The 13,352-nt window shown below is 39.1% G+C and overlaps 1 protein-coding gene across 1 annotated transcript in view; it reads left to right on the forward strand.

Moving 5' to 3' along the window:
* Window positions 1-13,352, forward strand: part of LOC126470578 (WASH complex subunit 4) — a 197,992-nt gene that overhangs the window by 58,426 nt on the left and 126,214 nt on the right. The window contains exons 7-8 of the mRNA XM_050098531.1: window positions 6,210-6,395; window positions 6,600-6,698. Coding sequence (XP_049954488.1) covers window positions 6,210-6,395; window positions 6,600-6,698 — 285 coding nt within the window. The remainder of the gene's footprint in view (window positions 1-6,209; window positions 6,396-6,599; window positions 6,699-13,352) is intronic.

Genomic DNA, 13,352 nt, shown 5'->3' on the forward strand with positions numbered 1-13,352 from the left:
TGCAGCATTAGAAAATTGTAGCGAAATGCAGGAAGATCTGCAGCGGATAGGCACTTGGTGCAGGGAGTGGCAACTGACCCTTAACATAGACAAATGTAATGTATTGCGAATACATAGAAAGAAGGATCATTTATTGTATGATTATACAGGGTGTCTACGACCCGGGACAACGGGGAGATCCGGGAAAAACCCGGGAATTTTTTCACCTGGGAGAAAACCGGGGAAAATCCGGGAATTTTTTAGATTTCCGGGAATTTTTCATTGTTTTTGATGTCAGTTAAATTTTTGTAATTTTGACTGGTAAGAACCGATACTCTAACAAAGGATAGTACTCTATCCCGCTACTGCAGAATAATACTGCAGGAGTAAAACATGAACGAGAGAAAAAACAAAAATGAAACGTAAATTGCAAAGGAACGCGCCATATACAACAACAAAACACTGTGCTCAGACAAGCGTCTGCCAACTGCAAAATGTGTCAAAGGCTTTGCTTCGTAACAACAAATTGCCTCCGATGAGCGTGATGTCACAATCGTTTTAGCAGTTTCTAGCGGGATCGTGCGCATGCGCAGTTGAGTAGTGCCATTTCCCGCTTCTGGCCACAGAAATGTGGCTGTCGGCTGTGTAAGCAGTCGCAGCAAGCAGCTAGATGCTACCAGGAAAAATTTTACTGGCATGTCCAAGCTGCCAGATTCATGCATGCGCAGCAGGCTGGATCTAGGGAGGAGAGGAGGGGGGGGGGGGGGGGAATTCATATTCTTGAGGAAGAAAACCTTGTTTCACAAAGCACCTAGCCTCCAGCGCACGTGATCTATCGATTATTCATATGGCTTTGAAACGCATCCCTGTCGGTTTTTGAACACATTCTAAGTTGATTTCTGAATGATTTGTGAATGCGTGCATAGTGTACATGATGTCTGTCAGGGGAATCCCCGTCGCACCTAGAAATAAACTTTCCTGCAGACAAAAAGGGCTATACAAGATGAACGAAGTAAAGCCAGACGGATGAATGCCAACCACTGTCTGATTATGTGGTTGAATGGATTTGCGAATGATGAGCGTTGTTATAATGACTTGCGAAATCCATAGATTCAGACTACCAGAGTGGAAATAAATGACTAACAGGAATAACAGGTAAGAAAGATTACGTATTATCTTCTCGGTGTATCTAAGAAAATGAAATTCTGACAGAAAAGTTATGGCCAGATCGCTATACTACTAAGGGCCAGTTGTACACTCCCCAGCTAACAGCCGCTTTAACTTCTATTCTGGAAATAGCGCGGAAAATGCGTTGTACCAACATGTAACAATGCCGAACCGGAGAATAATCGTGGGACAGAGTTAGTGAAGTTATGGCGAATAAGCTTTGACATTCACAGGGATAGTTACAGAATTAGTGATGACAAGACTTTGATAGAATGGGGAAGGAGAAGAAACGGGGACATCACACAAATTATGGAAGAATATGACGATCCCAAATTTGCATAAAAATTTCATACTACTACTTTTCGATCTCGTGCTTGACAAACTGTAGCATATGATTGAAGTGTGAAACTATTTCCCAACATAAAGCTCTTTGCTTGTAGTAGGCCTAATAGGCATTTGATATTGGTACTTTGTGGATTATATTCTGTCGTGTTATAAAAATGACCATTTATGCCAAAACAGTCTCGTTTATTTGTGTGTTACACTTGCCGCAGTGTTAGAAAGGCGTATTTTGTTTTATCTAGCAGACAATGACAAAATAGACGTAATCAGATAGAGAAACCACACCAGTCTTGGGTCCTATTTGTATTAACAGCTTTTTCAGTGTTAGACAATGACATTTCGATTTTTCATGTAGCAAAATTTTTTAGGAACTTTTATGAGATAATAGATTCTTTCGCAGAAAAGAAAAGGCCGCCATGTACACCTGTGGCAAGATTAGAGAGAAAAAGCTCTAGGAACTAAGGATTGAAGAAATGTGTACTATCTTGCGTGTCTCTTGTCTTTGCTGGTTTCATGTATCCTGTATTTAGTTTTATGTCACACAAAGCAGCAAGTTGTTAGCTAATAGGGAATAAAGGTTACAAATTTTCTGAAGAGTTTTTGTTTACCAATAATCCCATCTAGTATTAACAGAGAGTTTAAAAAAAGGGGGTGGGGCAGGCTGTCAAACCGGCCGACTGGAAGCAGGAGAGGCACCGTACGTCATTTTACTTTCCACTGTTCTGAATATAGTTTGATGGCAACCATTACAAAATATACACGTTTCAATACCACAGAACGAAATACAGTGACGTGCGATAGAAGAATGCTGTGTAATTAGCCGAGCGGTCTGAGGCGCTGCAGTCATGGACTGTGCGGCTGGTCCCGGCAGAGGTTCGAGTCCTCCCTTGGGCATGGGTGCGTGTGTTTGTCCTTAGGATAATTTAGGTTCAGTAGTGTGTAAGCTTAGGGACTGATGACCTTAGCAGTTAAGTCCCATAAGATTTCACACACATTTTTGAATGCTGTGTGAAGAGGCGTGCCACTGCACTTTGGCACACTTAAGACCAAATAGCATGTCTTACATTTCCTCGAACACTAATGTTTTATGCATCAGACTATTCAGAAAGATGTGCGCTACAAAATGAACATATTTTTGAAAATTCAATCTTTTTAGAAATTTTTGAAGTTCGGTGGCAGGAGGAACAAGACTTCTGGTCAGGTGACTACAGGGTTATAAACACAAAATCAAATAGGGGGAATGAGGAAGTATTGAATAGGATTGGGGAGAAGAGAAGTTTGTGGCACAACTTGACCAGAAGAAGGGATCGGTTGGTAGGACATGTTCTGAGGCATCAAGGGATCACCAATTTAGTATTGGAGGGCAGCGTGGAGGGTAAAAATCGTAGAGGGAGACCAAGAGATGAATACACTAAGCAGATTCAGAAGGATGTAGGTTGCAGTAGGTACTGGGAGATGAAAAAGCTTGCACAGGATAGAGTAGCATGGAGAGCTGCATCAAACCAGTCTCAGGACTGAAGACCACAACAACAACAACAATCTCAAACGCTTGTGGGATGGGCGGAGTATTACTCCGGTTCAGAAATATCGTAGATCCAGGGCTAATGCGCGGAGCAGTCCGAGTACAGTGGGGAAGTGGGTAGTCTCCATGTGACCTGGGTTTACATTTAGTGATTTTGCTGTTTCCTCTTCCTTTACTGCTCTCACGTCAAATGAAAACAAAACGGATTTCTGTGGCCGGGAGCTATCAAATGAATTAAAATACATTCACATGATTACGTAAGGCAAAAATATGTTATTAGTTTCGGATTTTATTTTATTTCCACCTTTCTGATGGCGAAGCATTAATCACCTTGTAGAACAATGAACTAATTTTTGTCGGTTTGCTAAAGAAATTTCCTTTTATTAATTTTTTCCACTGAGGCAGTCAATATATTTGAAACGAAGTGTAATTCCACACTATAGGCTAATTTCAACTATTCGCTGCATTTCAAGTGCACGTTTTCACTCCTAGCACGTATCGCATTATGCCATAATAAAGAAACAAACATGAGATAACACAGTACTGGTACTCCAAGAAAATTTACATCCGAAAACCACATTGAAAAGCTTAATATCAGGTCTACGCCTATTTCATTGGGAATTTGGACATACGAATGTGGACTTTAAATGTGTATATTTTAGTATGGTTCACGAAATTCCGATGCTCTCGGAATATCCTCTCATGTCTTGTTTCTTTTATGACAATGTAAGATCTTTTAATGTTTTACACCTATGAACATAAGGGTCTCCTAAGTCATCGTAGCTACGCAAGCACAGTGGCGCCTCTTATCTGGTGCTCTCTGGCAGCTGCTGAAACGAACCTATTTCTAACAGTTCGCGGGAAAATATTGCAAATGGTGGTTTGAAAAGCGTTACTTTCAAAGTAAATTTCCTTTTACGCAAGTTGAACTATGTGCGAGATTGTACGATGAATTTCTTAAATCGCAGAGCGTTTGACTCTCTTTTAGAAATCAACTGATGACGAGCCATTTAGAAGAATTTCGAGCCCAGAAGTTCAGACATTTATGTCGTTGTTAAAAATTTTACTGACTCATTTGTGTGATATATCTTAGTGTAACACGAGCATAAAAATCCAACATTATATGTGAAAGGTTTGCTTTTCTTGTAGCAAAACTATGTTTATTAATGTAAACTGTTAACTGTTGCTGTTTGTGTGTTTGCGCTAGTTAACAGTGATGTTGCCATTGGCTGACTACATCATGTGTCCTAAGCTCTGAGTATCTGCTGTCATCGGCTGGCGAGATCACGTGACATGACCTATGACTGGCTTTCAAAGCGCATCACAATCCTGATTTCAATGCTTTGGAAAGTAATATGCGGTGTTTGGTGGAATTCGAATTTATACTTTTGTAATACGAAAATATGCAGTATACATGTTGGTGCACATCAAAGATCTTTCCAAAACGTGTTTTCTTCCCTGAGTTTCGTTTTATAATGTGCCGGGAAATTCTACGCCGTGTATAAAACCATAAACATTCAAAGGATTGCTAAGTTATACAGTTCCGAAAGAATATATACTGTCAGTTAACAGGGAAAAAGTGTGTCTTCACCTGGGAGAAAGTGTATTTTTAATCGGGAAATCCGGGAGAAATCCGGGATTTTTTTTTTCCTTGTCCGCGTATATACCCTGTTATATGATAGCGGAACAAACACTGGTAGCAGTTACTCATGTAAAATATCTGGGGGAGTATGCGTGCGGAACAATTTGAAGTGGAATGATCATATAAAATTAATTGTTGGTAAGGCGATTACCAGGTTGAGATTCATTGGGAGAGTCCTCAGAAAATGTAGTCCATCAACAAAGGAGATGGCGTACAAAACACTCGTTCGACCTATACTTGAGTATTGCTCATCAGTGTGAGATCCGTACCAGATCGGGTTGACGGAGGAGATAGAGAAGATCCAAAGAAGAGTGGCACGTTTCGTCACAGGGTTATTTGGTAACTGTGATAGGGTTACGGAGATGTTTAGCAAACTCAAGTGGCAGACCCTGCAAGAGAGGCGCTCTGCATCGCGGTGTAGCTTGCTCGCCAGGTTTCGAGAGGGTGCGTTTCTGGATGAGGCATCGAATATATTGCTTCCCCCTACTTATACTTCCCGAGGAGATCATGAATGTAAAATTAGAGAGATTTGAGCGCACACTGATTCTTTCAGACAGTCGTTCTTCCTGCGAACCATACGCGACTGGAACAGAAAAGGGAGGTAATGACAGTGGCACGTAAAGTGCCCTCCTGCCAGCAATGAGCTGCCATTACACTGGATAGTAATTGTCATTTCTGACAGTACTGATGCACAGGGTGAGGACTATATGTGACTAGGTCCCCCAACGAATGCAGATGGATTGTCTGCAAAGCCCCTTTCTTTCAACCACTATAGGAAAGAAAATATTAAGAAAGTGCCAAGAGAACTGAGTGAGTGTACAGACAAGAGCAAATTAAGATGCCATAAAGTACACAGTGCTGTGTCTTTGTACATTGTTCTGAATGTATATGCAACATAAGACTTAGCCAGCAAGGAGATGATCACAATAGAGAGAGCATACTTTGTGGGGCAGCAATGGACAGAGTATGTATAAGCTGCTGGCCACATAAGCTCAGGGCCAGCTGTGGTTAAATAGTTATGGAGTGACCATTGCAAGGATTTAAGTGTTCATCGCAGCTGTTGACTGTAAGGGGACTGATTGCAAGATCCCGTTACTTCACCACAAGATATGAACGTAGTATATGCCTTTGTAAAGCAACAGGCACACTGTAATTTACGTGGCAAGAAATCTGAAAATTTTATTCCATTGACATTCTGTTAATACCTTCATTTACATATATATTTTTTGTCATTAAGTGGGAATTAAATACATTTGAGTAGAGCCTTGAAGTTATAGCTGTATCAGTAAAAAAAGAAAGAAAACCCTGTGAGATTGCAGTAAAATTAATTATAGTAAAAGTGCTGTGCCTACTTAAGAAATACTGTAACAGGATCTGACATCTCCTTCTTCAGTCAGTTTACTTTGAAGCACTAGATCGTGCATAGTGTGTGGGTGTGGGTGGGGGGGGGGGGGTGCACAGGAAAAAAGGTGTCAGTATTTCTTAGCATGTAATGTCTTAAAGTCAAGTCACTGTAAATTATAGGTTTGTTAAGCATTTAGAAATTCATCTTTACAGGTACCTGCTGCATCGTTGTATGGATATGTCACTTGGTACCCTGAACGATTTTTATTGACTCATATACCAGCCATGTCAAAATTGTATGATAAAAAGGCACAGCAGAACTTGGAATCTTTGCGTTTAAATTATTTGCAGCAGAAGACAGTCGGTGTTGTAAAAGATTCACACACCTTTTCCCTTCAGGTAAGACACCTAACATAAAGAAGTTACTTCTACTTTTTTTTTTTTTTTTTTTTTTTTTTTTTTTTTTTTTTTTTTTTTTTGCAAAAGTCTGCAAAAATATTAGAAAATGTTATATTGGTATTTCATTAATTGCATGTGTTACCTAGAAACAGATTTCACGGGATAGTAGAGAGTAAGACAAAAAACAAATCATTCCATTTCTAGGTTTGTTGCTGGATGATTCAGATGGAGGCATTATTGAAAAGTGAACATCAGAATCTCAAAATTGAGGATATTAGTCATAGATGCAATGTTTTTCTACAGGTAAGTTGGCATGATTGTTTTGTCTTCTTATATAATACTTTTGGTGGGATGTCTGCTGCATTCATCTGGTATGAGATACTACCAATTTGTGCAATTATTATTATTTTTTATTTTTTTTATTTTATACCTATTTTGGTTGTTTCATTCCTGCCATCATAAAATCAATATTTTTCTTATGCAATTATCAAACTTATAAATTATTTATTTTTCCATTGTCTCAGAAGAAAATGTATTGTTTGTTATTTATTAAACACCTCTATTAAAAATCAAGAGAGGCTCATATAATTATCAAAATAGTTCTCCCGTTTTCAAATTTCATATATTAAGTCCTATCTCTTCCACTTACATTTAATAGGCACAGTAGCTCAGCAATATTTCTTGCACTTTCTGGCCACATATTCCATTTAGTTTATCCATAGATTGCCCATTTTTATCACTAATGGTTATTGGGTACCCCTTGTTCAGCTTACCATGTTGGTAGATTCTATTCCATTATTGCAGAGAACTGAAACAAACAGTGAAACATTAAAGATGTGACAATATAAACTGCCTCATAACATTAGATGTGGTACAGTTGTGTCATCGAGAACTAAGTTGATATGGTGTACTTCCGTATTTGACATTGTGTGGGATATCAATTCTGTCTAGATGGACTTTTACGTACCATATACTCCCTATCATTCGGTATAATGTGGGGGAGATGGTGCATCTGCACGCGCTCTAGCACAAGGGTGCAGCCATCTTCCACTGCCAGACTGGCTTAGTGACCGCTGCTGCCACTAGTGGCCAGCAACTGATGTATGAATAATCCCCACGTGAATAATGGGGAATACACTGTACTTCGTTATTTGTCAGTTGTCAGTTGAACTCTTCGGTTCAGATGGAGTAAGCATACATGTGAAGAGTGTCCAGGTATGCAATCCTGTTTTGGTATCGATTAGAATGGAACATAATTACTGTAATAGGATTAAAGGTGCTGTAGATAAGTGCTTATTATTAATCATGGATCCCTTTCACACATGTAGACATGTTGGGAGTGACTTTGTTTGCATTTGTAAGTTATAATAATATCATTATTGGGTATTCAGGTAAGCTGATGACTATTAAAATGCCTGCAGTGCAGTGTACATACTGTACCAGTATAATTTTTGCAATCTTCCTATTCCAGTTGTGGATAGTGACATTGAAGAAAGACTGCCGATATCCTTTTGCCTGAGTCCAAATTTCTCTAATTTTAATATTGTGGCCACTAAACATCTTATATGCTTGACTCCTTTTGAAATGTGATTCCTTGGAAATTTGTGGGGATTAGTCTCTTCGATGCACATCATCTTTCTTTTAACCTCTTCCATTGCAGTTTACTGAGAATTCAGTGACACTGTTACTCTCACCTACATTATGTGTTGATTGGTACAAGACCCAAGTCAGACCTCATGCACGTGAGGAGCCTTGGAGGCCCAAATGTATGTTTGGACCACATTTCATTTTGGGCACAAGTGAGGGCTAGAATCCCAAATACATCTAAGGGAACTGAAACTAACAATCAGAAACATAATATAACTGCTCTAGAATCATATGCAACTAGGAAGCAATACCAGCAAAAGATATCACAGATCCTTAGGAGGACACAAAAGTATGATAACATTGAGGATGAATGTGGATTGATAAGGAATGCAGTGTAGATGTCACAGGAGCAGTGATGGAAATTTATAAAGAAGGCAGGAGGATTGAAAAAGAGAATCCATAAACAAAAAAATGAGGGAGTGGATGAAAGCAGATCTAAAGAACTGGAGCTTCTGAGGAAACTCATCTTTCAGCATGGGTTGAGTAGAAACTTCTCCAGCAATGGAGAGAAGGAATTATATGCCCTGTATACAAGAAAGGAGCTATGTTGGTTTGTGACAACTGTGAAGGAACTCTGCTGCTACACTTTGGATAATAAATCACATATTCACTGTAAGCCAAATTTTAGAAAAGACAATTGAATTCAGAATTGAAACTCATCACTTCTTCATCTACTACAAATCAGCATATGAGAGAGAGAGAGAGAGAGAGAGAGAGAGAGAGAGAGAGAATGACTGAATGGGGTACAGAGTAGTATAAGAATGGCAGGAATGGTGTCTGATCCATTGGATATACAAGATGATGTAAGGCAAGGAGATGTACTGGTGTCTCCCCTTTATAATACTGCCTTGGAGAAGGTCATGAGGGATGCATACCTGCTGTGTAGGATAATGATTTTTCATAAATCAGTGCAGATACTAGTCTAGGCAGTCATGCACAGTGACAAGAACTTTGAAGGCAATATATGTTGAACAGGCCAGTAGAAATATGAGACTGAATATCAATCAGCAGGAAACAAAATATATGGCTGCCAGGAAGGCATGCAAGGATGACATGCCACCCTTAATAACAACGGGCAATTATGCTTTTGAAAGAATAGAGTGGGTTAAATATCTAGGATCGACAGTCGCCCATTCAGATGACACCTCTTACAAAATTAGAGATTACAAGCAGTCAGCAGAACCTGTTTTGCATAAAAAAATGTTTCCCTCAAAGCTTGTAACTTACACCACCAAATTAACAATTTATTTAACATTTATAAGACAGGTGCTTACATATGCCTTGAAACTTGGTCATTAATATCAAAATATATTGGAATGCTAGATGCCTTTGAGAGAAAGGTGTTTCGAGAAATCAGCCTGTGAAGGAGTTATACACGATATGTATGGTGTCTCATGTAAGTCATCAGGCACATTTTCTCTGTTGTTTAGGCAGATATTTGCAATTTCATTTTTGCAGTGTGTGGCAGCCCAAATGAATACTGCTCACCACATCTTTCATGCCACACTCCGTACTGTGGAAAAGCGTTGGTTTGTTTCCCTTTACAAACAAAATTATTTTTAAAGTGGAATTTTACATGGTCATTTGATAGAATGGTTCCAAATTAGTGTAGTGTGATGTTTGTTTCATTCATGTGTATTAACAGGGATGCTAAAACATGAAGAATAACCAGTACTTCAGCAGTGAAAGTATTGCCCTGGCCTGTGCTGACTGCTACCATGATGCAGCAGCGCTTTTGTTCAGTTGCTCCTAGAATACAGCTTATTCTTCATGTTTTACAATCCCTGTTCACTCATATTGCTGAAACAAATGTCCCACTACACTAATTTGGGACTGCTATATTGAATGAGCACATAAAATTTCACTTTTTAAGTAAACTTTTTTCGTACAAGGAACGAAGCTATGCTTTCTTTCCATCGACACAGGGAATCGTGTAAAAGACATAATGAGCTGTAATTATTTGGGCTGACTCCAGATACACATTGCAAAATGAAATTGTAAATATCTACAGAAACACAATAGAAAATGCACCTGATGACTCTTACTTAGTAGAGACACTTGGTGTGAAGATACACCTTGTAGAAGAACAGTGATGTCAGCCGGGTTGATATGGGCAGGACGTGTAGAACAGCTGAGTGATGTGGAAGTAACTGAAATGATATTAAACAGAAATCCAAGGTGTCAAAGGGACAACAACGGATGGAAAGATGAAGTCATGGAAGGTCTACAGAAAATGGACTTTGGGGAATGGAAAATTTGAGCATTGAACTGTGATAACTAACGAAGAATTGTTGAAGAGGCCAGGGTCCGCAATGAACTGTATAGTCAATAGTCTACAAAGGAAATTGCTTACGAATCACTTGTGCGACTGGTTCTATAATATTGCTCAAGTGTGTGGGACCTGTACCAAATAGGACTAATGGGAATATTGAACATATACAGAGAAGGGCATCAGAAATGGTCACAGGTCTTTTGATTCATGGGAGAGCATCACAGAGATACTGAAGGAATCAAACTGGGAGACTCTTGAAGATAGGTGTAAACTGTCCTGAGAAAGTCTATTTACAAAGTTTCAAGAACTGACCTTAAATGATCGTTGGAATATACTGCAATCTCCTATGTATCGCTCACATAGCGATCATGTGGATTGGATTAGAATAATCAATGCATGCACAAAGGCATTCGAACAATCATTCTTCCTGCACTCCATATGTGAATGGAGTGGGTAGAAACCCGAATAACTGGTACAGTGGGACATAGCCTATTCTATGCACCCCACGTTAGTTTGCAGAGTGTGGATGTAGATGTAGAGCCACAGAAGTAGTAGAAGAAGAAGAAGTTGGGAGAAGCAGTGACTACGTTCAGAGCATAACATCTTTGTTTTAACCTATTCCACTGCAGTTCATTAAACATTTCACTGAACATTTCTGTGGACTCTCACCCTGACTAAACAGACACACAATGAATCATGCTGCTTTTCTTTGTCTTTCCCATCTTATTACTCGATGTTGGTAACAGTTCTAGACTGATGAAGAATATTCAAACATTGGTCAAACACTAGTTTTATAAGTGAGCAGTTTCATACATTAATTACACGTTCTCAGCATCTTCTAATAATGTGAGTCTGCAGCCCTCCTTCCATATGGTTAAAGTTATGTAATCATTCTACCTTAAATCACCATGGACAGAAACTTCCAGATACTTAAAGGCTGTGACTGATCCCAGTGATTGATTGCCAGTTGTGTAGGAAAACAATATTAGATCCTTTCATCTATTTGCATGACACCACATTTATTTATGTTTTGGGTCAGCTGCCAAGCAGTGCACCACACATTGTCACCTTGGTTCCTGTGCTTTTTGTAACTGGGTTCTAATGATGCCACCTCCCAGTACCCAACAGCATCATAAGGCTTCATACTTCACCCAGAAGTTCATTTACTATTTTGTGAAGAGCAGTTGTACTCCAGAAACTACCTTCGCATCTCATGATGCCACTCCATTAAGATCAACTTACTGAGTTCTGCTTACAAGGAAGTCTTCAGTCCAGTTGTGCCTATCTGTTCAGATATTCTCTACACACATATTTGTTTATTTAGCAGTGGTGTGGAACTGTATCAAAGGTTTTCAGGAAGTGAAGAAAATTGGCATTAACATTAGCTCAGCTGTGTACTGCCTTCTGGATGTAGTGAACGAACATGGCAGTCTTAGGTTCCATATGGTTGATATTTGCAGGAGCCATGTGGATTCCTGCTTAGGAATTGCTTAGTCTTTAGAAAAGTCGTCATACCCAAGCATGGCAGGTGTTTCGTAACTCTATAAGAAACTGATATCAGCTGGATTGGTCATTCTGCGCATTGGCCCTGTGACCCTTCTTATAGACAGGATTTTACTGTGCCAATCTGCTCTGTGGATTCTGCAACCTAGGGCAAACCAATGCTAAAAGAGGAACCAGTCCTTTCACATAATCAATATATACTCTTTACAGGCACCCCATCAGGTCCTGTGGCCTTTCCTATATCGAGCAGTTTGGGCTGTAGAAAACAGAATTTAGTATTTTAGCACTCACTTAATCTTTATTTCAGGTTCCACCATTGTGAACAAACATTTGGACAGATGAGTTTGTTCCATTGGCTGACTTTATATAGCACCAAAACTAACTTTTTTACAATTTAGCAGATACTTTTGAATTCATTTAGTGCTCCTTGCATAGCTGTCTAGATGCTTGTTTTGATTTTTTCAACTTTTGTGTGTCAGCAAGAGTTGTTTCACTTGATATGCAGCTGAATCTGCTTTTGTAGTATCTTCTTAATGTTATTATTGAACCATGGTGGATCTTTCCATTCCTTAATGTCTTCCAGGGCACCAACTTACCTAGTGCATATGTGTGAATTTCTGCCAGAGATCTTCCACATTCTCTTCCCCAGAGCTGCATTTCTGTCCAGGTGATTACTAATTATTTTGTCATCATACTTGTTAGGCAGAAATATTGTCATGTAGAATCCACAGTCAGGTACTAAATATGATTGCAAGGTAGTCAACAAAAACTAATGCTTAATGCTGAAAGCAAATTTATTAAGCACACACAGAGGTATGGACAGAGCTGAACTGCATGACTCAGCAGATTTTTTTTCTAATGCATTTACTGCATCATTAAGTCACAGAGGAATGCTAAGGCTCTTCTGTATCATTCTCATCATCATTATTTTCCTCGTCCAAGTCCTGCTGTGCATCTTCAACTATCTCAGAGATAGTCGTGGCTTCTGTAGTGACAATATTTTCGTCAGTGTTGCCTGCTCTTGAAGTCAGTTCTGTCCTTTGTCATTAGATGAAATATCATCAGTAATATCATTTCCACTGTGCTCATTGTCTTCATTTCCATATCCGGCTTATCAGAAACAGTCCTGAATGGTAATGTCTCAAACTCGGTGCCATGAAGCTGCGATGTAGTGTATTGCCTATCATAAGAAACAAATTCATTAATAGTTTCTCAGAAGTGTTGTTTGGCTGTGGTAGTACAATAACAAAAAAAGGCAAGTAAAAATTATACCTGTAAAATGGTAATTTTCATTTCTTCCTTTTTTCAAAAGTTTACACACTGGATGATAGCGTGCTGTATGAGCATTTTGCGATAATGCAACCTGAAAATATGAATTAGTCCAAGGTCAAGAGCTTGGAGGTCACTCATGCAATTCAGTGGAAAGAATTCCGTGGTCACATTTCTCAAACAGGAAGTTAGGGATGGGTTTTTGTTGCACACCTGTCTATTAACAATTAAGTCTTTCAACCTGATGCATCCATTTTCCATTATTT

The sequence above is a fragment of the Schistocerca serialis genome, chromosome 3 (genome assembly GCF_023864345.2).
Source record: "Schistocerca serialis cubense isolate TAMUIC-IGC-003099 chromosome 3, iqSchSeri2.2, whole genome shotgun sequence".
NCBI lineage: Eukaryota > Metazoa > Arthropoda > Insecta > Orthoptera > Acrididae > Schistocerca > Schistocerca serialis.